The sequence below is a fragment of the Microcebus murinus genome, chromosome 2 (assembly GCF_040939455.1).
Source record: "Microcebus murinus isolate Inina chromosome 2, M.murinus_Inina_mat1.0, whole genome shotgun sequence".
Taxonomy (NCBI): domain Eukaryota; kingdom Metazoa; phylum Chordata; class Mammalia; order Primates; family Cheirogaleidae; genus Microcebus; species Microcebus murinus.
In genome coordinates this window covers 29106517-29131869 of record NC_134105.1, presented here as the reverse complement: position 1 = coordinate 29131869, position 25353 = coordinate 29106517, and the positions used below count along the sequence as shown (strand labels likewise).

The window sequence follows — 25353 nt, the reverse complement described above, 5'->3', positions numbered from 1 at the left end:
CATTCTTTCTGCTTTATTTATTTTATTTTATTTTTTGAGGTAGGGTCTCGCTCTGTTGCCTGGGCTAAAGTGCAGTGGCGTATATATGCAGGAGATTATACTGGTATATCTGGCTGTAATCCAGCACTATCGGGTTCTTTCTAGTCTCTCCCTACTCCCCCCTCCCCTTCTTTTCTTACTTGTGACTTCTTTCTCTGAGAGTTAAGAAATCTGGCTGTCATTGTCTACAGTATATTTGCTTATTTGTGTAACCTGTAAAGTAGTTTCAGTAGTTTCTCCTGTGAGAAATTAATATACCAAATAGAGTACAATGATTGTGTACAGTTTTTTTTTGTTTGGTTTTAGTCTTCCAGGATCCAGTAATGACATTGTTTTACAAAGTTACTTGGGTCAGCTCCTCCCCACCCCAACAGTGATGTTATGTCAGATGGTTGTAATACAGTTAGATTCATTTGTTGCAGTCTATCCTGTGTTGCCCAGACATTCTGGTTATTTTTTAAAATTTGTGTACAATAAAGTACACTTTTTTGTGGTATACAGTTTTGTTGGTTTTGACAAATGCATAGAGTCAGGTGTCCACCATCACTATACCATACTAAATAGTTCCATCACCCTAAAAAGTCTATGTGGCCTCTTTGTAGTCAACCTCTCTCTCTAACCTCTGGCAATAACTTACCTGTTTTTTTATCCCTATAGTGTTAACCTTTTCCAGAATATCAAGAAATGGAATCATATAATATGTAGCCCTTGGGGTTTGACTTTTTTCACTTACCAAAATGTTTTTAAAATTCTTCCATGTTGTGTGAGTCCATTACTCTTTATTGCTGAGTATTATTCCATTGTATGGATGTACCATAGTTTGTGCATTCCCCTATTAAAGGACATCTGGGTTTCTAGTTTTTGGCAATTATAAAGAAAGCTATGGTAAACATTCATATACAGGTTTTTGTGTGAACTTAAGTTTTCACTCATTTCATTTGGATGAATACCTAGGAGTGGGATTACTGGCTTGTGTGGTAACTTTGTGGTTTAATGTCATAGGAAACTACCAAACTCTTTTCTAAAGTAGCTGTGCCACTTTGCATGCACGTCGGCGATGAACAAGAATTTCTGTTCGTCTATATTCTTTCTAGCATTTGGTATTGTCAGTTTTAAAAAAAATTTAGCAATTCTAATAGATGTGTACTGGTATCTCATTGTGGTTAATTTACATTTCCCTAAAGACTAATGATGTTGAGCTTTTCATATGCTTATTTGCCATCTGTATATTTTTGGTGAAGTGTCTGTCAGATCTTTTGCCCACGAGTGGGGGTTGGGTTGTTTCTTATTGTTGAATTTTAAGAGTTCTTTATATATTCTGGGTACAAATCCTTTATCAGATATGTTATTTGCAAATAATTTTCTCACAGTCTGTGGATTATTTTTTCATTCTCTCCACAGTATCTTTCACAGAGCAGAAGTTCTAAATTTTTTTTTTTTTTTTTTTTTTTGAGACAGAGTCTCACTCTGTTGCCTGGGCTAGAGTGCTGTGACATCAGCCTAGCTCACAGCAACCTCAAACTCCTGGGCTCAAGCAATCCTTCTCCCTCAGCCTCCTGAGTAGCTGGGACTACAGGCATGTGCCACCATGCCTGGTTAATTTTTTCTATATGTTTTTAGTTGTCCAGCTAATTTCTTTCTATTTATAGTAGAGATGGAGTTTTGCTCTTGCTCAGGCTGGTTTCGAACTCCAGTACTAGGATTACAGGCGTGAGCCACCACGCCTGGCCAGAAGTTCTAAATATATGTAATGCCTAATTTATCTATTTTATCTACCACCTCTATCTAGTTGCCAAACATTTTCATTTCCCCCAAAAGAAAACCCATACCTACTAAGCATTAATCCCCATTTCTCCTTCCCCCTAGCCCCTGGCAACCACCAGTCTGTTTTTTGTCTCTATAGATTTATCCATTCTGGGTATTTCATGTAAATGGAATCATGCAATATGACTTTTTGTGTCTGACTTCTTTCACTTACATTAGTTGTAGCATGTGTTGGTGCTTCATTCCTTAGAATAATATCTCACTGTATGTATATACAGTTTGTTCATCTGTTGATGGGCATTCGCACCTTTAGGCTGTTGTAAATAGTGCTGCTGTGAACATGTGGGTACATGTATTGGTTCTAGTACCTGTTTTCAATTATTGCAGGTATATACCGTGTTTCCCCGAAAATAAGACCTACCCATAAAATAAGCCCTAGCAATATTTCTAAGCATTTGTGCAATATAAGCCTACCCCAAAAATAAGACCTAGTGATGGGCATGGCTACACAGCCTATCTGCACAACCCATGCATTTCATAGCAGAGTGGTAAAGAAGACGAGCAGCCCATCTCATCTGCCCCATCGTGACAGCGACTATCCCAGAGGTGGCGGGAAAGGTGCGGGCAGCCCCACCAACAAGGTCGGCTCCCCCTGTCAGGTCCTGGCCATCCTGTGCATGCTGTAAGCTGAAGCTTTGAGGGGAAAATAACACATCCCCTGAAAATAAGCCCTAGGGTGTCTTCTTGAGGAAAAATAAATATAAGACCCTGTCTTATTTTGGGGGAAACACGGGGTACCTACGAGTGGAATTGCTGGATCATGTAGTAATTCTGCGTTTAACTATTTGAGGAACTTCCACAGTTTTTCACAGTGACTGTAGCATTCTACATTCCTACCAACAATGCACAGGGGTACCAATATCTCTATATCTTCTCCAACAGTTGTTATTTTCCTTTTTTTTTTTTTGAGACAGAGTCTCACTTTGTTGCCCAGGCTAGCATGCATGAGTGCTGTGGCGTCAGCCTAGCTCACAGCAACATCAGTCTCCTGGGCTCAAGCAATCCTCCTGCCTCAGCCTCCCGAGTAGCTGGGACTACAGGCATGCACACCACGCCCGGCTAGTTTTTTCTATATATTAGTTGGCCAATTAATTTCTTTCTATTTATAGTAGAGATGGGGTCTTCCTCTTGCTCAGGCTGGTTTTGAACTCCTGACCTCAAGCAATCCGCCCGCCTCGGCCTCCCAGAGTGCTAGGATTACAGGTGTGAGCCACCGTGCCCGGCCTCCATTTTTTTTAATTATAGCCATCCTAATGGGTATGAAAGTGGTATTTCACTGTAGTTTTGGTTTATATTTCTCAGTGACTACTGATGTTGAACATTTTCTCGTGTACTTGTTGACCATTCGTATCTTCTCTGGAGAAATACCTTTTCAAGTCCTTTGCTCATTTTATTTTTATTTTATTTTATTTATTAATTTATGAATGAATGAATGACAAGGTCTCACTCTGTTGCTCAGGAGTACAGTGGTATGGTCATAGCTAACTGCAGCCTCAAACTCCTGGGCTCAAGTGATCTTTCTTCCTCAGCCTCCCACCTCAGGTGGGACTATAAGGGCACCACCATGCACAGCTAACCTTTACTCATTTTTAAATTGGGTTGTTTGTCTTTTTATTGTGGAGTTGCACACATTACATTTTGATACATATTGCCATACTACTTTCTAGAAAGTTTATACTATTAATAGTAGTATGTCTATTTCCCTTCACCCTTGCAATTATTTATTACCCATCTTTTTCATTCTTGTCAATCTGGTAAAGAAGAATGGAGTTCATTTTAATTTCATTTCTTTGTGAGGCTAATTGTCTTTTCAAGGATATATTGGTCATGTGTTTTTTTTGAATTTTGTTTGTTGTGCCCATTTATATAATGCTTTTCAATTTTGTGTTTATTGATTTGTCAGAGCTTTTTGTGTATTTCAGGCTTAACCTTCCGTACAGCCTCATGTATTGGAAGTATGTTTTCAGCTGCTCATTTATTTTTTGACTTATGATTTTTTGGGGGGGCATACAGAGGTTTGAAATTTGTATATTCTTATATATTTTTTTAGGAGTACAAGTTAGTTTTTTTTTTTTTTTTTTTTTGAGACAGAGTCTAGCTTTGTTGCCCAGGCTAGAGTGAGTGCCATGGCATCAGCCTAGCTCACAGCAACCTCAAACTCCTGGGCTCAAGCAATCCTTCTGCCTCAGCCTCCCGAGTAGCTGGGACTACAGGCATGTACCACCATGCCCGGTTAATTTTTTTTTTCTATATGTATTAGTTGGCCAATTAATTTCTTTCTATTTTATAGTAGAGATGGAGGTCTTACTCTTGCTCAGGCTGGTTTCGAACTCTTGACCTCGAGCAATCCGCCCGCCTTGGCTTCCCAGAGTGCTAGGATTATAGGCATGAGCCACCACACCCGGCCTCCAAGTTAGTTTTAACACTCTTTTTAGAAAGAGTCTGTCTGAAGTTTATAATCTTTTGAGTTGTTGGAACTTACAGAGCTGAATAAAAAATGTCATTGATTGTTTAGTATAAATGAACACATACCCAGGGCTTTCTTGCCTTTTTATTTTTATTTTTTATTTTCTTTATCAAAAGATAATCATCAGCATTTTTTTCCTGTTTTCTTGCCTTCATTGGGCCTGTTGCTCTTCCCTTGGAGTGTTGTACACTTATGTGTAGGTAATTGCAGGTTAACCATGGGGTTCTGCATTGTCCAGGCTGACATAGGTCTGGTTGTGTTTGGTTAGCTACCCAGTCATTTTCTGCTCTTGCATGTGTGCAGGTGTGCTCGCTGGTTATCTCTCTCTCTCTCTCTCTCTCTCTCTCTCTCGTTCCTTTTTTTTTTTTTGGTTTACATTTTACTGCCAATCACAGTACTTGTAACAGTGATTCTCAATCCAAGCTGCACATTAGAATCATCTGGAAAGCATTAAAAAAAAAATACTGATGCCTGGGCTTATAGTGGTCAGTAAGTATCTGTTGAGTAGAATTAGATGATTTATTAATACCTAACTCTTCAGATGCCAGTGTTCTCTCCTAATTTACAGTCTGTCTTTAAAGTCTTCATTTGGCCTGATAGGCAGTTTTATTTACCAGGAAAACTGGGTTTTAGTCCCAGCTCTACCACTAACTCACTGTACATGTAAACTTGAACAAGTCACTGGCTTTCTCTGGGCCTTAGTTTTCTCTTTGAATATATTAGAGAGGGGAAATACTTGGATTAGATCAAGGATTGGCAGACTTTTGCAGGTTAGAGCCAGATAGTAAGTATTTTAGGTTTTGTGGGTCATACATTGTCTGTCCTGGTGTCTAAAGCCCCTTTCAGGTCTAGCATTTTGTGGTTCTTTTGTTTCAAACCCTAGCCAGGGGTCTTACCTCAAAGAGCCAATGAAAATCTTGTTCAGCCACTGCCAATTAAATATAGATAACGTCAGGCACCTATGTAGTACTCATCATCTGCTTTGCAGTATTCCAAACATTTTACCTATATTAACCGTAATCCTCAGAATAACCTAAGGAGGAGTGTAGGTGTTCTTATCATCTGCTTTGTACACATGAGGAAAGCTGAAGCAAAGAAAAATTAGATCCTTAAATAACCTGCCAAATGATGGCTACAATAGAGCCAAAATTTGAACTCAGGTAGTCTGGCTCTTTTATACTATATTGCCTCTCCCTAACTTAGACATACAGCTCTAAATACTAGAGCACCTCAGCTATCATAAGTATCCTAAGGTAAAATATCCCTGAAACCATCAAAGATGGGTCAATCTTGAGGCTGTAAAGATGGCCAAAGAGTAAAAACTTTGTTATGAACTTTATTTTCTCTTTTCTTCTTCTTCTTCTTCTTCTTCTTTTTTTTAAAGACAGGGTCTTGCTCTGTTGCCCAGGCTGGAGTGTAGTGATGCGATCATAGCCCACTATAGCCTGAAACCCCTGGGCTCAAGCAAACCTGCCTCTGTCTCCTGAGTAGCTGGGACTACAGGCGCATGCCACCTCACCTAGCTAATTTTTCTTTCTTTTGTAGAGACAGAATCTCACTATGTTGCTAGAGCTGTCTCAAATTCCTGGTCTCAAGTGATTCTCCCATCTTGGCCTCTCAAAGTGCTGAGATTACAGGCATGAGCCACCGTGCCCACTTATTTTCTCAAATGAGCCCTTTGTTTCTGTCTCAGCATTATAGTCACATGGCATTGTCTGTGTGTATATTTATAGCTTTCTCTCATGCTTATTCTTAGAACCTTGAAAAGGAGTTCAGTGTGTGGTAGGTTGTCTTCTAAGTTTCTGGAATTTAATTTCACCTCAGTAGGAATTCATTACATAAAGCAAGCAAATAGACCAGAGTTAAATAGGGATAAAAATTCTACCAGTAAGAGGCAACAGAAACAGCTTGTGTTATAGACAGAGCATCCAGGCTTTAGTTCTGTCTCTGCTTCCAGCCAGTTATATGGCCAGGGAGCTTTCTGAGCCTCAGTATTCTCAAATATAAAGTCTGAGCCTCAGTATTGTCAAATATAAAGTTTCGAGTGATTGAACTGGATGGTCTCTGGAATTTCATTATATCCATGCTTCTCTAGTATTTGCAGGTGCACTTCTAAGCAGCCATTATAGAGGCTCTGTGTTGCAAAGTTTCTCATGTTTTAACTTAAAAGTATATGCTTTATTCTAGCAATCTTTAAGACAAAAAAAGAAAAAAAAATAATAAAAAAAAAGTATATGCTAATTTTTGTATTTTCTGCCCTAATCAATCTATATTAATTGAGATGTAAAAATATTTCAGAGTTTTTTACCATGTGGTAAGATTGATGCTCCAAAAGAATGCATCACATACATATTTATGCACATCTCAGTTAGAAAAGTATGGCCTTTTATGATTCTAGTCTCTATTCCCTTAAGGTGAGACAGCCATAGAAAGAATAAAAGCCATAATCTACAGTATAAATTTGAAACCACCAGTCTCACCAGACTGACTGAACAGATCAGCCACAGTTTCTCTTTTTAGCACACTTTCTGAGCATCTTAATCTGTCCAATTTATTCAGCATGTCTATATTTGAATTTGTGCCAAAGTTAATGGGAGTAATTGCCATGGTGTTCCCGCTGCTGATTCATTATTTCTAACCTAGTAACATTATAAGTTAAAAAAAAAAAGAGTTATCCTTTATATTAAGAAAGTAAAGTTAGGCCAGGCGCGGTGGCTCACGCCTGTAATCCTAGCACTCTGGGAGGCCGAGGCGGGCCGATTGCTCAAGGTCAGGAATTTGAAACCAGCCTGAGCAAGAAAGAGACCCCGTCTCTACTATAAATAGAAAGAAATTAATTGGCCAACTAATATATATAGAAAAAATTAGCCGGGCATGGTGGCGCATGCCTGTAGTCCCAGCTACTCGGGAGGCTGAGGTAGTAGGATTGCTTGAGCCCATGAGTATGAGATTGCTATGAGCTAGGCTGATGCCACGGCACTCACTCTAGCCTGGGCAACAAAGCTAGACTCTGTCTCAAAAAAAAAAAAAGAAAGAAAGAAAGTGAAGTTAGTTTAGAGATTGACCTTTCCCCAGCTCTTCAGCATTTCTTCAGTTGGATTTGATTAAAGGAAAATCAACTTTCTGGTGAGTGTCAACATCCTTTAAAAAGATAATTCTCCCTTTCACCCACCTATGCCAAAATTATCTTTCTTTCAGAAGCTTGGATTATTAGAACTAGAAGCAATGTTAGATGTGAGAAACTTGAGGTTTCAGTGGAGAAAGGGGCTTCCTAAAGTTACAAATCTGATTTGTATAGACCAAGGTTTAACAATATAGTGGAAATAGAACAATGACCATGAAGTTCGAAGACATGGATTCAGAGTTTGTTTCTGCCACTAACTAGCTGTATGATTTTGGGCAAGTTGCCTAATGTATCTGAGTTCCAGTTTCCTTGTTGCTAAGAGGAGAGCAAAATAACTTCATAGGATGTGAAGCCCTTAGCATAGAGTCCAGAACTCTGTACTTCACATATGGAATATTCATTGAGTATTTTCCATATGGTCAGTGCTGTGCTAGATGCTGGCTGTCTCATGGGGGAGATAGTCTGGTTGAGCATGAAATTGTCACTTGTTGTAATGGTAGTGGGAAATGTGAAGGTGGTGAGCTTTGAGATAATTTTAGGAACTGGCATGGACAGAAATTGAGACAGGCAGATGGGAAATGTGAGGAGAGAGACGAGACAGACTGGAACACTTCAGGTTTTTGGTTTGTTTATCTAGGTCAGCGGTCTGCAACCATTTTGGCAGGAGGGACCAGTTTCATGGAAGACAATTTTTCCAAGGACTGGAAAAGGTTGGGGCCAGAGCTCAGGCGGTGATGCCAGGGATGGGGAGTGGCCTTAAATCTGGTCTGTGGCCCAGGGGCTGGGGACTGCAGATCTAGGTGGTTCACCCAAGTGTGGCTGAGAAGATAATTAGTTAAACTTTGGTACCTGTTTGGGGGCGGGGTGGTGGTGGTGGTGATGATGATGATGATGATGATAGCTAGCTAACATTTATTGACTGCTTTCTAGAAAGCCCTATTCCATATGCTTTGCATGTATTAATTACTTAATCATAACACTAACCATTTGAGGTTAGATTTACAATTATCCTCACTTTATAAATGAGGACTCTGAGGCACAGAGAGGTTAAATAACTTGCCCAAGGTTACAGGTTACATCGCTAGTAAGTGGTAGAGCCAGGACTTAAATACGGGCAATCTGGTTCCCAACTCCTTACTGTTAACTACTTTACTATACTTATCTCATTAATGATGGAAATGTCTACTAGGCAGTTGAGTATACAGGTCTGGCACCACAAGAGAGAACTAGATTGTGGATATGGATTTTGGGAGTTGTAAGCACAAAAATTGGTTGTGTGGTCTTAGATGTTACCCAAAAAAGTTTGTCATTCAGAAAGGGCACATAGATGCCATAAAGACTGCCATTTCTCAATATTGTTACCATGGCAGACATTGCTAATAGATCAGTGGCTGGCCTCAGTAAAGGAGACTGAGGAAGGGCCAGAGAGATAGGAAGAAAACCTGGAAAGAATGGTGCCCATGAAGCTCCAAAGGAGAGAGCTCAGTAGTATCAGATTTTTGCTTTTCCCATTATTTGTTTTGAGAGCTTAGTAGAAAATGTTATATTTGGCAGTCAGGGTTCCTTAGAGATCTCAGTGAGATATCCATGGGCAATGGAGAGCCGCAAGCAGAGAAGGTGGATAATTGTATTGATCCATAATCCAAGGTTGTGGTTTTCAAGGAAGGTATAATCCACAAACGCAAGAAAGTGAAAGACCTCAGGATTTGGATTGGGAAGGAAATGAAGTCAAAACGGGATGATAACTTGAGGGGAAAGAGCCAAATTAGGGGCCAGCTTTTCCTCTTGTTTGTAGACAGCTATGTTGGGACATCATAGCCAGCAGTTAGACCTCCAGGATTTGCCCAGTGCCCAGGACACTGCTGATTAGCGTACTCATTAGGGCCACCGTACATGGCAGCCCCAAAGTGTTGGAGCCTTAAATGGATGGGATCTTTGGCTGTAAATACTTAAAAATCTGGAAGAGTTTATCCAAGGTGAAATTTTTTTAGACTATTGACATTTTTTAGGCCAGATAATTCCTTGTTGTAGGGGCTGAGGGCTGTCCTGTGCATTGTAGGATGTTTAGCAGCATCCCTGGCCTCTACCCACTAGATCTGCAGTACCCAATTCCCGGGCCATGGCCTATTCTGGTCCCGGTCTGCAGCTTGTTAGGCTCTGCTAATGCTTGTACCCGTCCGTGGGAAAAAAAATTGTCTCACAGTAGGAGGTGAGTGGCAGGTGAGTGAGTGAAGCATCTGTATTTCAGCTTCTCTCCATCCCTCACATCACTGCCTGAGCTCTGCCATCCACCATTGCTGCCCCACCCCCACCATTGCCCCAACAAGGAAAAACTGTCTTCTTTGAAACCGTCCCTGGTGCCAATGGTGGCAAAAAGGTTGGGGACTGCTGCACAAGATGATAAGTAGCACCCCCACCGCTGAAGTTGTGACAATCAAAAATATTTCTGGGCATTTCCTTGGTGAACAAAATCACTTCCAGTTGAGAATCACTGCTCTAGATTCTGTTGGTTTTCCTCTAGGTCTCTATTGTAGATTTCTCTAGCCTTCATTAGCCCCTCTGGCTACTTTAGCTCTGTTGATTTGGAGAGTTTGGGTTATTTCAGCCTTTTGGCCTTTTCCCAGAATTTTTTCAGTCTGGAAATAAACTCTCAGTAGAGGTGAGACAAAGAGGTATATTTTTTATAATACCTCTTAATGTCATACAATGTTAACATACATTATAATATTCAATGCCTAGAATATTAAATGTTTAATGGTTATGATATTTAAAGAAGACGACAGAGTTAAACTTTAATATCTCTCATAAACTTTTATGTCACTTACCTCCTTTTATTATAGCTGTATGTATGTGGGTCTCTCGCTGGCTTGGACTCCTTGAGGACAGGGACTCTTTCTTAATCTTCTTTGCATGCCTAACATCTTGCAGAGTACCTGGCACCTAGTAGTAGGCTTTTAGTAAATGTTTGCTGAGATAAGTCAATTATGTTGGGTAGTTGGGTAAGTGGGTTAAACCTCTAATTTTTCAGAATATTTCAGTGGTCAGGCCTCACAAAGAAGCCAGAGGTCCCGTAGTGTTGTCCAAATATGATTTGTGCAGAGAGAAGCATTTTATTCAAAGTCATTTCTATCTACACAGATCACAAGTGTCCTCTGGGAGAAGGGGAAACAGAACAGAGTGGCATACTGCTTTTAAAAGATAACACAGATCCTTTTAGTTCTGCCTAGCACCCAGGGTGACTGTTTTATAGCTAGACTCACACTGAAGCTATAATTGAATCTGGAAAATAGGGGAAATATAAAGCATTCAGCTACAAATCTAACCTGTTAATGTTTTCTAGGCAGGTAATAAAATTATAAGCCTGATTGTGGCATTTACAATATAAATGTCATCTAAACCTCTGGACCAAATGTGACATTTATAAAACTGATTGGTTTCTATGTTTGTTTAGATATTTATGTTTGGTACAAATGTGTAAAATGTTGCTGTGTTCTTTTTAACTTTGTGGTATGATTTTAATTGCTAAATAGTAGACACCCATAAAAACACATAATTCATAACCGTATAGCTCAAAAAATTATCAAAAAGTAAAAATACCTATATAACCACAACTCAATTCAAGAAATAATACCAGCTCTCTCAGTAATTTTGAAAATTTTATTTCATTGCTGATATTAACAGGTTTCTCATTGTCCCTAAAAGCTATCATCCAAGTCTTTAAAAAATAAATTGTGGTAAAATATACATAAGATTTACCATTTTAACCATTTCAGTGGCCATTTTAACCTTTTCAGTGGCATTAAGTACGTTCATGTTCTTTAACCACTGCTACCTGCCATTTCCAATACTTTTTTATTTTCCCTAAATGAAACTCTGTACGCACTAAACAATAAATCCCCATTCTCCCCTTCCCGCAGCTCTATTTTGTCTCTCTGAATTTAGCTGCTGTGGGTACTACATATCAATGGAATCATACAGTGTTTATCCTTTTGTGGCTGACTTATTTCACTTAGCATAATATCTTCAAGGTTTATCCATGTTGTTTCATGTGTCATAATTTCTTGCCCTTTTAAAGACTGAATAATATTCTATTGAATGTATAGACCACACTTTGTTTAACCATTTATCCACTGATGGACATTTGAGTTACTTCCACCTTTTGGCTATTGTGAATAATGCTGCTATGAACATAGATGTGTAAATATCTGTTCAACACCTGCTTTCAATTCTTTTGGGTATATACCTGAAGTGGAATTGCTGGATCATATTATAATTCTATAATTTTATTTTTTGAGGAACTACCGTATTGTTTTCCATAATGGCTGCAACATTTTACATTTCCATCAGGAATGCATAAGGGTTAAGATTTCTCTTCATCCTTGTCAACATTTGTTATTTGCTGTCTTTTCTTTTTCTAATAGTCATGATGAGTATGAAGTATGGCAGTATAGCCAAATCTTTTTAAAAGAAACTTTTTGTTACAGAAATATCCCAAAATGCAAAGAAAATAGAGGAAATGGTAGATTGAACTCCTATATATCCATCAGGATATATAGGACTCCTATATATCCATAAGGCTATTAACTAGCCTTAATAGTTATAGCACTAGGCCAGTCTTGTTTCAGTTATAGTCTGGCTCCCCTCCCCTCATTGTTGCGGTGCAAATCTCAGTCATATGCTTTCATTCCTATGTACTTTATATGAATGCAAGTATATGACTAGGATATGTATACAGATTGAATATGCCTTATGCAAAATGCTTGGGACCAGAAGTGCTTTGGATTTTGGATTTTTTTCTGATTTTGGAATATTTGTATTATACTCACCAGTTGAGCATCCCAAATCTGAAAATCTGAAATGTTCCAGTGAGCATTTTCCTTTGAGTATCATGTCTGATGCTCAAAAGTTTCAGCTTTTTTAGCATTTCAGATTTTGGATTTTCAGATTTGGGATGCTCAACCTGTACCTCTAAAAGTTAAGACTCTTTAAAACATAACCATAAAACCATATCATACTTAACAATTAACAATAATTCTTTTATCATCAGATACCCAGTCAGTATCACCCTCATCTTTTTTTTTTTTTTGAGACAGAGTCTCTCTTTGTTGTCCAGGCTAGAGTGAGTGCCGTGGCGTCAGCTTGGCTCACAGCAACCTCAATCTCCGGGGCTCAGCGATCCTACTGCCTCAGCCTCCCAAGTAGCTGGGACTACAGGCATGCGCCACCATGCCTGGCTAATTTTTTGTATATATATTTTTAGTTGGTCAATTAATTTATTTCTATTTTTGGTAGACGGGGTCTCGCTCAGGCTGGTTTCGAACTCCTGACTTTGAGCAATCCGCCTGCCTCGGCCTCCCAAAGTGCTAGGATTACAGGCGTGAGCCACCACGCCCGACCAGTATCACCCTCATCTTTATATCTCATTTCTTTTAATCTGATGGCGTAGGAGGCAAAGGGTTAATAAATTACTGAAAGATGACAATTTGTTGGTAACCAAGATTGAGTGCTTTTATATGAATTAACAGTTTTTAGTTTTTTAACTCTGAGGAAAAGAAAGCTCTGCTTTCTTTAAAAAACTCTAGAGTGCGTTACTTACCTCAACTCTTAGCTTGTCGGGGATGGTAACCGGAAAAAAAAATACTCTCCTTTCTGGAATTTGCTGGCATTTGTAGATGTACAATAGGCCACTTCTTTTAGTAAATAAGGTGAGCCTAGTTCTGGGGTTACCTTCCATTTCAGTTATTAATATATTTATGTGTGTGTTTGTTTAAACTCACCATTTTAAGGGCCTCTAGAACAGCGGTCCCCAGCTTTTTTGACACTAGGGACCTGTTTCATGGAAGACAGTTTTTCCATGCAGGGTGATAGGGTGGGGGAGCGTTGTCACCTCAGCTCCACTTCAGATTATCAGGCATTGGATTCTCCTGGGGAGTGCACAACTTGGATCCCTCCATTGTGCTGTTTGCAGTGGGGTTCATGCTCCTATGGGGATCCTACGGGCTGCTGATCTGATGAGGGGGGGCCAGGGTTTGGCTGGTGATGCAAGGGATGGGGAGTGGCCTGTGGGTGTAGGTGGTACTTTGCTCAGTCCCTGACACTCACCTCCTGCTGTCTGGCCAGTTCCTGGCAGGCATGGACTGGTGCCACTGGTGTTGGTCCGTGGCCCAGGGATTGGGGACCACCAAAGCTGTAATAGGGGTCCTCAAACTTTTTAAACAGGGGGCCAGTTCACTGTCCGTCAGACTGTTGGAGGGCCGGACTATAGTTTAAAGTTTATAGTCCGGACTATAGGGCCGGACTATAGTTTAAAAAAAAACTATGAACAAATTCCCATGCACACTGCACATATCTTATTTTGAGTAAAAAAACAAATGGGCAAAAACACCCGCATGTGGCCCGTGGGCCGTAGTTTGAGGATGCCTGTGAGTCTAGAAGATAAACCTAGGCCAGGTGCAATGGCTCACACCTGTAATCCCAGCATTTTGGGAAGCTGAAGCAGGAGGATCAGTTGAAGCCTGGAGTTTGAGACCAGCCTGGGTAACACAGCAAGACAAAAAAATTAAAAACAAAACAAAAACAAAAAACCTCGGGAGGCTGAGGCAGGAGGATTGCTTGAGCCCAGGAGTTCGAGGCTGTAGTGAGCCACACCACTGTACTCCAGCCTGGGACACAGAGTGAGATCCTGTCCCTTAAAAAAAAAAAAAAAAAAAAAAAGGAGAAGAGCAAGAAGATACACCTAAAGGTAGATCACAGGATAAAATTTTGTCTAGCCTTCTCCGGTCTCTGATAGAACAAGCTGGAAGAGATATTTATAGTTTGGCTTTTTTCGAGGGATGGGTAATCATACATTTGCAGCTATGCATTTAACACTGGTTAACATTAATTAATACTAATCTCAGTGTAAAAAGTGAGACTCCTTTTTACTATAACATACTTATCAATATTCAAAAATCTTCTACTGGCAACATCAAGTTGTTGCTATGTGAGCATTTTAACATTGGATCATTTGGGATTCCAAGCTACAGCAGAGCCAACCAAGGGCTGTGTGAAATGAGAGAGTTTGAGGAACAGATAGTTATTGACTCTTTTCCCTTCTTTAGTTTTCTTACTTTGCACAGTGGAAGACCCCAGTGTATAATCTACTCTATGACCCTTTTAACAGCAGAAGGAAGTCTTGTTCAATATACACACAGGAAAGAACGCCCTATGATTTACAATTCTATCACTTTTCAGGTGTAAGAATGCAAGTCTCCTGTCAGGCACAGATTAAATGAGCTAATAAAAAGGCAGAGCTAGTACTTTCCCTGTGGCTCTATTTATATTATTTTTTCTGCGTGCTGTTTTACTATTTAACAATTTTATTTACTTGAAGATAGCTTCTATCCTTGCTGGTAAATAACCTCAGTCACTATGAGCACAGAGGCTTTAGAGTGTTAACCAGTGACATTAAAATTATTTCCCTTTCACGCCTGTAATCCTAGCACTCTGGGAGGCCAAGGCGGGCAGATTGCTCAAGGTCAGGAGTTCAAAACCAGCCTGAGCAAGAGCGAGACCTCATCTCTACTATAAATAGAAAGAAATTAATTGGCCAACTAATATATATAGAAAAAATTAGCCGGTCATAATGGCAGATGCCTATAGTCCCAGCTACTTGCGAGGCTGAGGCAGGATTGCTTGAGCCCAGGAGTTTGAGGTTGCTGTGAGCTAGGTTGACACCATGGCACTCACTCTAGCCTGGGCAACAAAGTGAGACTCTTATCTCAAAAAAAAAATTATTTCCCTTTCTCCTTGTGTTATTATGATAGTAGTTGATAGTAATTTAGGTAGTAATATAATGACCCTCATGTGGCACTTACAGTGTGCCAGGCAAAAAGTAAGTGCTTTTTACATGTAGTAATTCATTTAATCTTCACAGTAGCCCTAGGGGTTAGATATTAGTATCCCCACTTTACTGATGAGGGATTGAGGCACAGAGAGGTTAGTAACTGACAACTCCCAAGTACAAATAACCAGTAAGTGACAGAGCTAGGAACTGATCTAAGGCAGCCTGGCGCCAGGGTCCTTCCTCCTAACCATTACACTGTACTGTACTTATTTGACACCCATATAAGTAAAGGGAAATGTGAGATAAAAAATGCTTTTAACATCTTTGTGGGCTCTACAGAACTTATCATTTGTTCATTCAGTGCTCCCTGTAGAATCAGTGATTACAGAGAGAACATTTAATCTCAAAGCATTCATCCCTGTTTTCAAACTAGTATTTTCAGATCTGTTCTCCATCTGAGACCTTGCATTTAGAAAAAGTACACATGAACTTTTTAGTTGAATTGGCAGATCAAGAGCTTAGGGACAGGATATTGCCTTTGAGTATTTAGACTGTATGTGCTGACCCCTGAAGCAGTAATTTGGGTAGATCACAATGTTTCTACCAGAGTACAATAGTATTAGGGGTTCTGACTTCAAAGTGTGTATGTTTTGTATGTATCTTTGTAGATAAGCCACTTCTCCACAAAGGAACCAGTCTTATACAAATTCTGAAAACCTTTTAGAGCCATTTAAATCCAAAAAATATCTAAGCATTTTGAAGTAGAACTGTGAGCAACAAATGCAAAATATTACCTTTCTGGAGACTTGTGATAAGTAGAATAAATAAAACAACCTGTCCATTTTTACATGCATAAAAAAGTTCAAGCCTAAAGAACTTCCTTTTAATCTTACAGAATTAGTTCTCATTTGGGTATGGATTTGCATACCCTTCTTATCTTAAAGTCTGAGCTAATAGCTACTGTTTGATAAGAAAACCAATCCTCTGTTTTCTTTCTTTGTCTTGGGTTTCCTAGATCTGGCTGTGCTCTCTGTTAGAATACATCTACCCTGGTGCTTTGGGTCAGTCAAGTGTTTGGCTGGAGGGAGGGATAGATCACCATTTCTACCCCTCTAAGGTACATGTTATGGAGGCATGTGGCTTTCTCATGTTAATTTTCTTTCCTCTAGGTCTATGAAGGCCTTGACATCATCACCAACAAGGTTTCTGCCCAAGAGCAGAGAATCTGCCGGCACCACATGATCAGCTTTGTGGATCCTCTCGTGACCAATTATACAGTGGTGGACTTCAGGAACAAAGCAACTGCTCTGATATCCTTAGGAAAGATGGCAGCTAGACTTGGTAGCTACAGAGCAACCCAAGCCTAGAAAGAAGTTTGCTTTTAGTGGCAATTCTTTAAGTAAGGGGTACCCAAGACCAAATTGATAGCATCCTCATCAAACTATGGATTGAAAGATACAGTGCCCTTGAAACTCAAATTCTTGTCCTTAGACTGCAGCATCAGCATCCCCTGGGAACTTATTAGAAATGCTGAATGTTGAACCCCACTCCAGACCTAGTGAATTAGAATCTGCATTGTGACACAAGTCCCAGGTGATTTATAGTCACATAAAAATTTGAAAAGCACTGTTACAGTGATGAGAACACTGATTTAGGAATCAGAACATTTGTGTTCTAGTCCTAGAACTGTCTGTTTTGGCCATTTGAATTTTATTGGATAAACCATTTAGCTAATCCCACTGAGCTTCAGTTTCCTGCCCTTTAAATGGGGATAAAAGTTAATTTAAAATTTATTGGAGTTACAGTTAAAATTTCAAAGGGATTATTGGGTGAGGACGTATTGGAAAAAGTAGTTCTGGGTAAAACCAAGAAATTTTTGAAAAAAGAATAATATAAGGGAGACTTGCCTTTATATTTAAATATCTAGGCTGCCTTTAATATCTGGACTGCCATGTATTAAAACATATTGAAAAGTTATAATAATTATAACAGCATGGATTTTATGTAATCTAGATAAATATATGGTACAGAATAGAAAACCCAGATATAGAGTCAAATGGATGTATGTATTTAGATTATGATCAAGGTGGCATTTCAAAATAATGGAGAAATAATGAAGTTCAGTCAGCCCTCAATATCCATAGGTTCCACATCCACAGATTCAACCAACTGTGGATTGAAAATATTCAGGAAAAAAAAAACCAATATAACAATAAATAATACAATACAAATAAAAAGCAATACAGTATAATAACTTTTAATATAATATTTACATAAAATACTATGTAAGTGTTTACGTTATATTAAGTATTATAAGCAATCTAGAGATGATTAAAGTTTTTAAGAGGACATGTATAGGTTATATGCAAATACTATGCCATTTTATATAAGGGACTTGAACATCCTTGGGTCTTGATATCTGAGTGGAGTTCTGGAATTAATCCTTCATGGATACTAGTGGATGACTGTAGTTCATAATTGTTCCTAGGACAGTTAATTGTTTTTGGGGAAAAAGCCACGTCCTCATTATATATGACATGTTATAAATGACATAATAAATTCCAGATGGATTTTGGAGTTTAATATCCATTTTTTTAATGAAATCTTAAAATGTGGAAGAAGAGTAGTTGTACTATTTTAGAGTAGGGAAGGGTTTTGTAGATATAACTTTTTACAAAAGGAAAATAGTTAGATTTGAATATGTAAGAATTAAGAATTTTTTTTTTTGAGACAGAGTCTCACTTTGTTGCCCAGGCTAGAGTGAGTGCCGTGGTGTCAGTCTAGCTCACAGCAACCTCAAACTCCTGGGCTCAAGTAATCCTCCTGCCTCAGCCTCCCGAGTAGCTGGGACTACAGGCATGCGCCACCATGCCCGGCTAATTTTTTCTCTATATTTTAGTTGGCCAATTAATTTATTTCTATTTATAGTAGAGACGAGGTCTCACTCTTGCTCAGGCTGGTTTCGAACTCCTGACCTCGAGAAATCCGCCCGCCTCGGCCTCCCAGAGTGCTAGGATTACAGGCGTGAGCCACCGCGCCCGGCCTAGAATTAAGAATTTATATTGTTGAAAATGTATATTAACTAGAACTCCTAGGTATATACCCTAGAGAAACTCTTGCCACAGGTATATCAGTAAATATGTGGTAGAACTTACTATAACAGCATTGTACTTAATAGCAAAAACTTAAAAGCACCCAAATTCCCACTTACAGAAGAATGTATAAAGATTTGCTTTGTTTACGTAAGTTAAGTACTTTTCCAACAGTGAAAATGAATAAATTGTAGCTCCGTGCATCAATCAATGTGGAATAATCTCCAGAAATTTATGTAAAGTGTGGGAGATTACAGAAGGATACATATATGTTTATGTCATATGTTATTATAAAGGTTAAAAAAGTAAGCAAAACAAACTAATATATTGTTTAGGGATACATACATATCAGTAATAATTAAAGACAAGCAAGGATATAGTGAAAAACCAAAAACCAAAGCAATTCAGGATGGTGATTCCTTCTGAGAGGGGAAGTAGGAGTTGGAATGGAAATGAATACACAGGCTTTGAATAAATTGGTAATATTCCATTTCTTACATTGAGTTCATGAGTGTTTTATTATTAAGCTTCATAATTTACACGTGTTACGTATATTCTTTTGTATGTATGGAATAAGAAAAACAGCTCACTGTAAACAAAATTTAGAAGCAGACTACAAACCTTGGGGAAAATATTTGTAACATAGGAAAGGCACATGGTTAGTATTCTTATTATATGAAGAACTCTTATGAATCATTACAAAAAAAATACTTAAAAGGCATGAGCAGTAATTCACACAGGAAGAAATACAGTAGTGGTAAACATGAAAAAGGTTTATCTTTGCTGTAAATCAGGAGCATGCAAATCAAAATAATGAGATAATATATTTTGCCTAGCACATGGCAGAGATTAAAATGCAGGTAATAATTCCTGCCCTACCTACTTCACAAGGCTGTTGTATCAGATGAGATAATATATATGAAAGCCTTTTGCAAATTAAAATACATCACCAAATGTAAGTTGGTTGCTATAAGACAGTTCAGTTGTTCAGAAAGAACTGATATGAAATGGAGAGTTAGTTAAGATTTTTCAAAGGACAGCAACAACAGGGGATGACTTAATCAGGTCTCTTACAGGCTAGGAGATTTGTGAATTTTAGTAAGAGCCTACAATCAGAATGTCAGACTTTAAATACCTTAAGAAGTATCAGTCAGCCTTCTTGATTTGACAGGTGTAGGTTCTATTTACTGAGGCCCAGAGAGAAGAGCTTTGCCAGTATCACAGTCATTTCATGACTTGGGCAGACAAACCTTTTCCCATGAATTATCTACGATCCTGTCTCCCTCCCTCTTTTCCACTCTCTCCTCTTTTGGTATCTTACTATTTTCCCCTTCCCTTTTTCATTTTCTTGCTCACTTTCCCTTTGTTAAAGACATTATAAGTTGAACATCCCAAATCCCGAAAATCTGAAATCAAAATGCTCCTAAATAGCAACGGTTTTGAGCACCAACATCATGCTCAAAGGAAGATTTTCAGATTTGGGATACTCAAACAGTAAGCATAATGGCAAATATTTCAAAATCTGAAAAAATTTGAAATTTGAAACACTTTCTTGGTCCCAAGCATTTCAGATAAGGGATACTCAGTGTGTATATAATTGAAGTTTGATTGTACTGTGTAATTGTATGCTCCCTGCACTTAATTTAAAGGAGGAATAGAGAATTTGTTTTCTCTTTGTAAAACAAATAGACAATGTTTTTTCTTTATGATCCTTGATTGGTAACATGTTTTTTTCACCTCACCCCAAGCTCTTAAAGATTAGTGGGCTTCTGATAGAAAAAGAGGTCATCTGTCTGTATGTCCACAGATTGGCTGGCAAGAGAGAGAGGTGTGTAAATGATTCTTTATTTGGTTAATGAAAGTGTCTTTTTGATCAGCTATCCTCAGAAGCACAGCCCTTGATGAAGCAGATAATTATCTGTTCAACAGAAATTTTAAAAAGAAAAATTCAAAGTAGCAGAGATATGAAAACAGTAGTGGTTAAAGTAAATCAAGTGCTTACTATTTTTCAGGCATTGTGGTATGGGATTTATATGCTTTGTCACATTTAATGCTCTTAAGAACTTTCAATGGCAGTGACTTTGTTTAAAAAAGTAAAAAAAGACAAAAAAAGTTAAAAAAAAAAAAGAACTCATGGGGGCCTGGCGCGGTGGTGGCTCACGCCTGCCTGTAGTCCTAGCACTCTGGGAGGCCGAGGTGGGTGGATTGCTCAAGGTCAGGAGTTCGAAACTAGCCTGAGCAAGAGCGAGACCCTGTCTCTACTATAAATAGAAATTAATTGGCCAACTAATATATATATATATATATATATATATATATATATATATATATATATATATATATATATAAAATGAGCCGGGCATGGTGGCGCATGCCTGTAGTCCCAGCTACTCGGGAGGCAGCAGGATCACTTGAGCCCAAGAGTTTGAGGTTGCTGTGAGCTAGGCTGATGCCATGGCACTCACTTTAGCCTGGCCAACAAAGAGAGACTCTGTCTCAAAAAAAAAAAAAGAACTCATGGGGATTTTATAGGTGAGAAAACTGAAGCTAAGACAGGTTGAGTAACTTGCCCAAGAGCTAGACCTGGTAATTGAAGTCTATTTGTCTTCAGAACCTGTGCTTCTCACTTAATGTAGTGAAGTCTCTAGTGGCAAAAATGTACATTACTACTACATAATGGTAGAGACTGATTGAGTCTAGGAACCTTAGAGAAACCAGCTTGTGTTTTGCCTTAGAAGGCAAAGTCACACAATGGATGTCACCTTGGTGGCTTCCTGAGCAGTTGACACTTGGTTCTGTGAGAGTCCTTGGGCTTGTGCTTGTTAAACTTATTTGGAATACCAAAAGAACTTTGACTTTTAGGAGCAAGACCTAGAAAGAACTAGAAGGCATTACCGTCAAGCATTTGTCTCTAGTTTATGTAAGTCCCTCCAGAAATGATTGGAAATGATTCTGAAAAGTTATAGGAAACATTGAAGGCAAGTGTCATTTCATCTTGGTTTCTGCCCTTTCTCCTCTGTTTGCAGACAAATGTGTTTTCTTGCTAATACTCTCCCTCCCAGGTGAGTCAGGATTCTCTTCTTGATATTAAATATGGTGATATTTTTCTTAATGTTCACATTGAAGATATATTTGCCCGAGACAAAATTCCTATTGTTGTGGGAGGAACCAATTATTACATTGAGTCTCTCCTCTGGAAAGTTCTTGTCAATACCAAGGTAGGTTTAATTCACTTGTAAGTCACTGAGAAATAGGTTCCTGTTTCTTGTTGGCTAATTTTAGTGGGAGGAAGGTTGACTCTTGGCTATTTCTTATACTCAGCAACTGTAATTTTCCTACTTAATAATCTGAAGTAAATGCCACCTCCATATGTGAAGTGTACTCCTCCAGGCTGGCCTAAGGGCAGGGGCTGTTGTGTGGGAAAAATGCTCCTGCATGGATTAATTAGCATCTCCACATAAGTTAACAGTACATTAGTGTGATTCGGCCTTTTCTGGCTGGCAGCACAATGTATGTGTCAGGGAGATGGCCAATACTGACCCTACTTACGGATATGCTATAACACAGGGTAAGACTTTACAAACTGGCAATCTGGTCTACTTTTTCGTCACCCTTATTGAGAAGCCTGGACTCCTGTATATGTTAAATTAGATGTGATAGCTGTGGGACCTGTTTGTACTCCTGACAAGGAAGCAGGGTAGCTGAGTACTTCCCAGTGCAGTAAGTCCTCCTTCCTTTTTGTTTGCTGTGGCCTCACAGCACTTACCACAGCATACTGGAATTTTCTGTTTATGATCTGTCTCTCACAGTATGGCAAGATCTTCTGATTCATCTGTATTTTGTATTTGTAACATTTAGCAAAGTGCCTGGCACATACACTGTCTCAATGTTTGTTGAATTGTTGAATTAAATTTACTGCTAAACCTTTGTTTAATAGCCCCAGGAGATGGGCACTGAGAAAGCAGCTGACCGGAAAGCAGAGCTTGAAAAGGAGGATAGCCATGCACTCCACAAACGCCTCAGCCAGGTGGACCCAGAAATGGCCGCCAAGCTGCACCCACACGACAAGCGCAAAGTGGCCAGGTAAGAAAGTCTGGACTGCTGACCCTGAACTCCTTTAGCATTAGGGGCCAGAGAGTTCTTCAGTCTGCCCAGGTGATGAGAGAGGCTTGGTAATAGTAGTGGAGATTGATGTGTCGTTCTAGCTCAGCAGGTTGGGAGTCTCTGACTAATTGCCTCAGTTCAACTCCCTCAATAAATAGTTGCACCCTACTTTGTTGTTACATTTTAAATGCATACATAGTACAATATCATTTTTCCCTAGGGCCTATGTAATCTTGCTTCATTTTCTATTTGATCTTTGCTTGTATAACAGTTTTTATATAAATTTTTTTCTGGCATGCGGCCCGTTTACATTGTGCTTTGCATTTCATAATTGATTGTGTAATGCTGGGTTCTGCCCCAGCAGCTTTCCCAGTGGGAGGTAGATTTTATAAACTGTCTTGTAGATCAGCTCACCTTTGCACATGGAGACTTTCTTGTTGGAAAGAGAGGTGTTGAATGAATTCATAAGGTCATGTTTTCTTATGTTGTTTTGAAATTGCAGTCTCTTGATTAGGTTTGTTTTTCTGCAGTATTGGGCATGATACTACTTCTGGCATAGTATAACATCTAACGAAGGACCTATATGGGTGGTTATACAGAGTAAATATAGTAACATCTGGTATTGATAGGGCTTATGAAGTATTGCATTCAAACGAATTTTCTAGATCAGTGTTTCTTAATTATTTTTTCATTATTGTCCCCCAGGAGCCTTTTTATTTTTATTTTTTTATTTATTTATTTATTTTTTTTTTTGAGACAGAGTCTCGCTTTGTTGCCCAGGCTAGAGTGAGTGCCGTGGCGTCAGCCTAGCTCACAGCAACCTCAAACTCCTGGGCTCGAGTGATCCTTCTGCCTCAGCCTCCCGGGTAGCTGGGACTACAGGCATGCGCCACCATGCCCGGCTAATTTTTTATATATATATCAGTTGGCCAATTAATTTCTTTCTATTTATAGTAGAGACGGGGTCTCACTCTTGCTCAGGCTGGTTTCGAACTCCTGACGTTGAGCAATCCGCCCGCCTAGGCCTCCCAAGAGCTAGGATTACAGGCGTGAGCCACAGCGCCCGGCCTATTTTTATTTTTTGATTAAAAAATTTTTTTAGAGACAAGATCATCCATGCTTAAGTGTGATAGCCCATCATAGCTCACTGTAACCTTGAATTCCTGGGCTCAAGAGATCTTCCTGCTTTGGCCTCCCAAAGTACTGGGATTATAGGCGTGAGCCACTGTGCCTGGCTCCAGGAGTCTTTTTAGAAAATTTTTCCCTAATTTTTCCCCCTGCCAATGAAATTTAATATTAAAGAATAGGATTTTTTTCAGGTAGGGTTGTCCATTGCGTGGGGAACACATTATATCTATTAATAAGTTTTTCACCCGCTTAAAGTCAGTATCACCCCATTAAGAATGCATGTTGTAGATTAATGAAGTTTATACTTTTTAGTATCCAAACATTTTATTTTAAACATTTTAATAGGAATCTTTCTCCCCTTTTTTTCCTTAAAACTTAGAAACATTATGATGAACATTTATTTTCATATTGTTTTATTGCCTGATTCTTGAGTTTGGTCTTTTTTATTCTCTCCTTTTACTAATCAGTTCTTTTTGTCATCTCTCCTCATTTTGCTGCTTTTAAACTAGTAATAAGTTGGAGAATTTTGTCTTAGTAAGAGTCAATAGGTTCAAAAAAAGAGCTCTAGATTCTCTCCTTTAGAGAGGATTGGAGGACTTCTTTTCATCTTTCTTTTGGTTTGAGGCTGTATTCTAACCTCCAGATAAGTGAGATATCTATTACTACATTTTTTTCTCATAGATCTTCTTTGAGTGACCAGTGACAATAAAAGACAATGGGGCTTCACTCATGTGGTAGGGTTTCAGGAAGTAGAATTGGGTCAGGAAAGGGAAAGATCACTTTAAAGCCGATAAGTTGCAATCACCCAGCGTGGTAGAGTATAGATTTGGGAGTTAAATTACCTAGTGCTGCATAACATAATAGATATGGACAGGTGTGGATAGTGGTTTAGGAATGAGTATGTGAGTTGTTTTTTCAGTGATCTTTCTGCCTGTAGAGCACTGGATTAGCCAGAAGCATTCTTCATTAATTTTAGGCATATTTAAAAAGAAAGCTGATAAGCTGGATGTACGACATACTTGTATTGTGGGAAAGGCACGCCAGCCAGCGAGACCAGACTTGTTGGCTTGTAACATAGTGTCCCAAACAAGCTCTCTTACTGCTTACCTGAAAGTGAATGAGTACCATTCTGTTTGTATAGAAGAAACCTGTTTCTGAACTTGTTTTACTGATCTCAGGAAAATTTATGTATGTTTAGAAAAATAGTATTATTTCTTACTTTACCTAAAGTTTTCTTTAGGACCCTTTTTGAGTAGCTGTAGGGTTGGAGTAACCCTAGTCCTTCACGTCTTCTGGGGTTAATGCTGTGAAAATGAGAACGAGACTTTTTATGACAAACAGCCTGTCTCCTTGTTTCACTTGAGAATGAATATTTCCCAGTGGTTTTTATGGCTATGCTCCTTCTCCCCCCTTTTAAACGACTTAGGAGCTTACAAGTGTTTGAAGAAACGGGAATCTCTCACAGTGAATTTCTTCATCGTCAACATGCAGAGGAAGGTGGTGGTCCCCTTGGGGGTCCTCTGAAGTTCTCTAACCCCTGCATCCTTTGGCTTCATGCTGACCAGACAGGTAAAAGCCCTTTGATGCCCCAGAGTCCATCTGAGATAGAGCTTAGAGTCATAAGTTACTGTATATAAAATGTTTAGAACCATGAGTGGCTCATAATAAGCACTAAACAAGTTTAAGCTATTAATTGTATTATCATTATTTGTTGACTTAGATGTAGTGCCATTCCCCTAGGTGTCTGGAG

General features: G+C 39.0%; 1 protein-coding gene across 5 annotated transcripts in view; it reads left to right on the top strand.

Annotated features, from left to right (window-relative positions):
- The window catches only part of TRIT1 (tRNA isopentenyltransferase 1), a 44858-nt gene that overhangs the window by 10109 nt on the left and 9396 nt on the right, over nucleotides 1-25353 (top strand). For 4 of the 5 annotated variants that reach the window (XM_075996960.1, XM_075996953.1, XM_075996949.1 and 1 more), the window contains 4 exons: nucleotides 16449-16591; nucleotides 21493-21589; nucleotides 22309-22454; nucleotides 25030-25172. In XM_075996960.1, coding sequence (XP_075853075.1) covers nucleotides 16449-16591; nucleotides 21493-21589; nucleotides 22309-22454; nucleotides 25030-25172 — 529 coding nt within the window. The remainder of the gene's footprint in view (nucleotides 1-16448; nucleotides 16592-21492; nucleotides 21590-22308; nucleotides 22455-25029; nucleotides 25173-25353) is intronic. The other variant, XM_012735748.3, reaches the window with a different exon arrangement.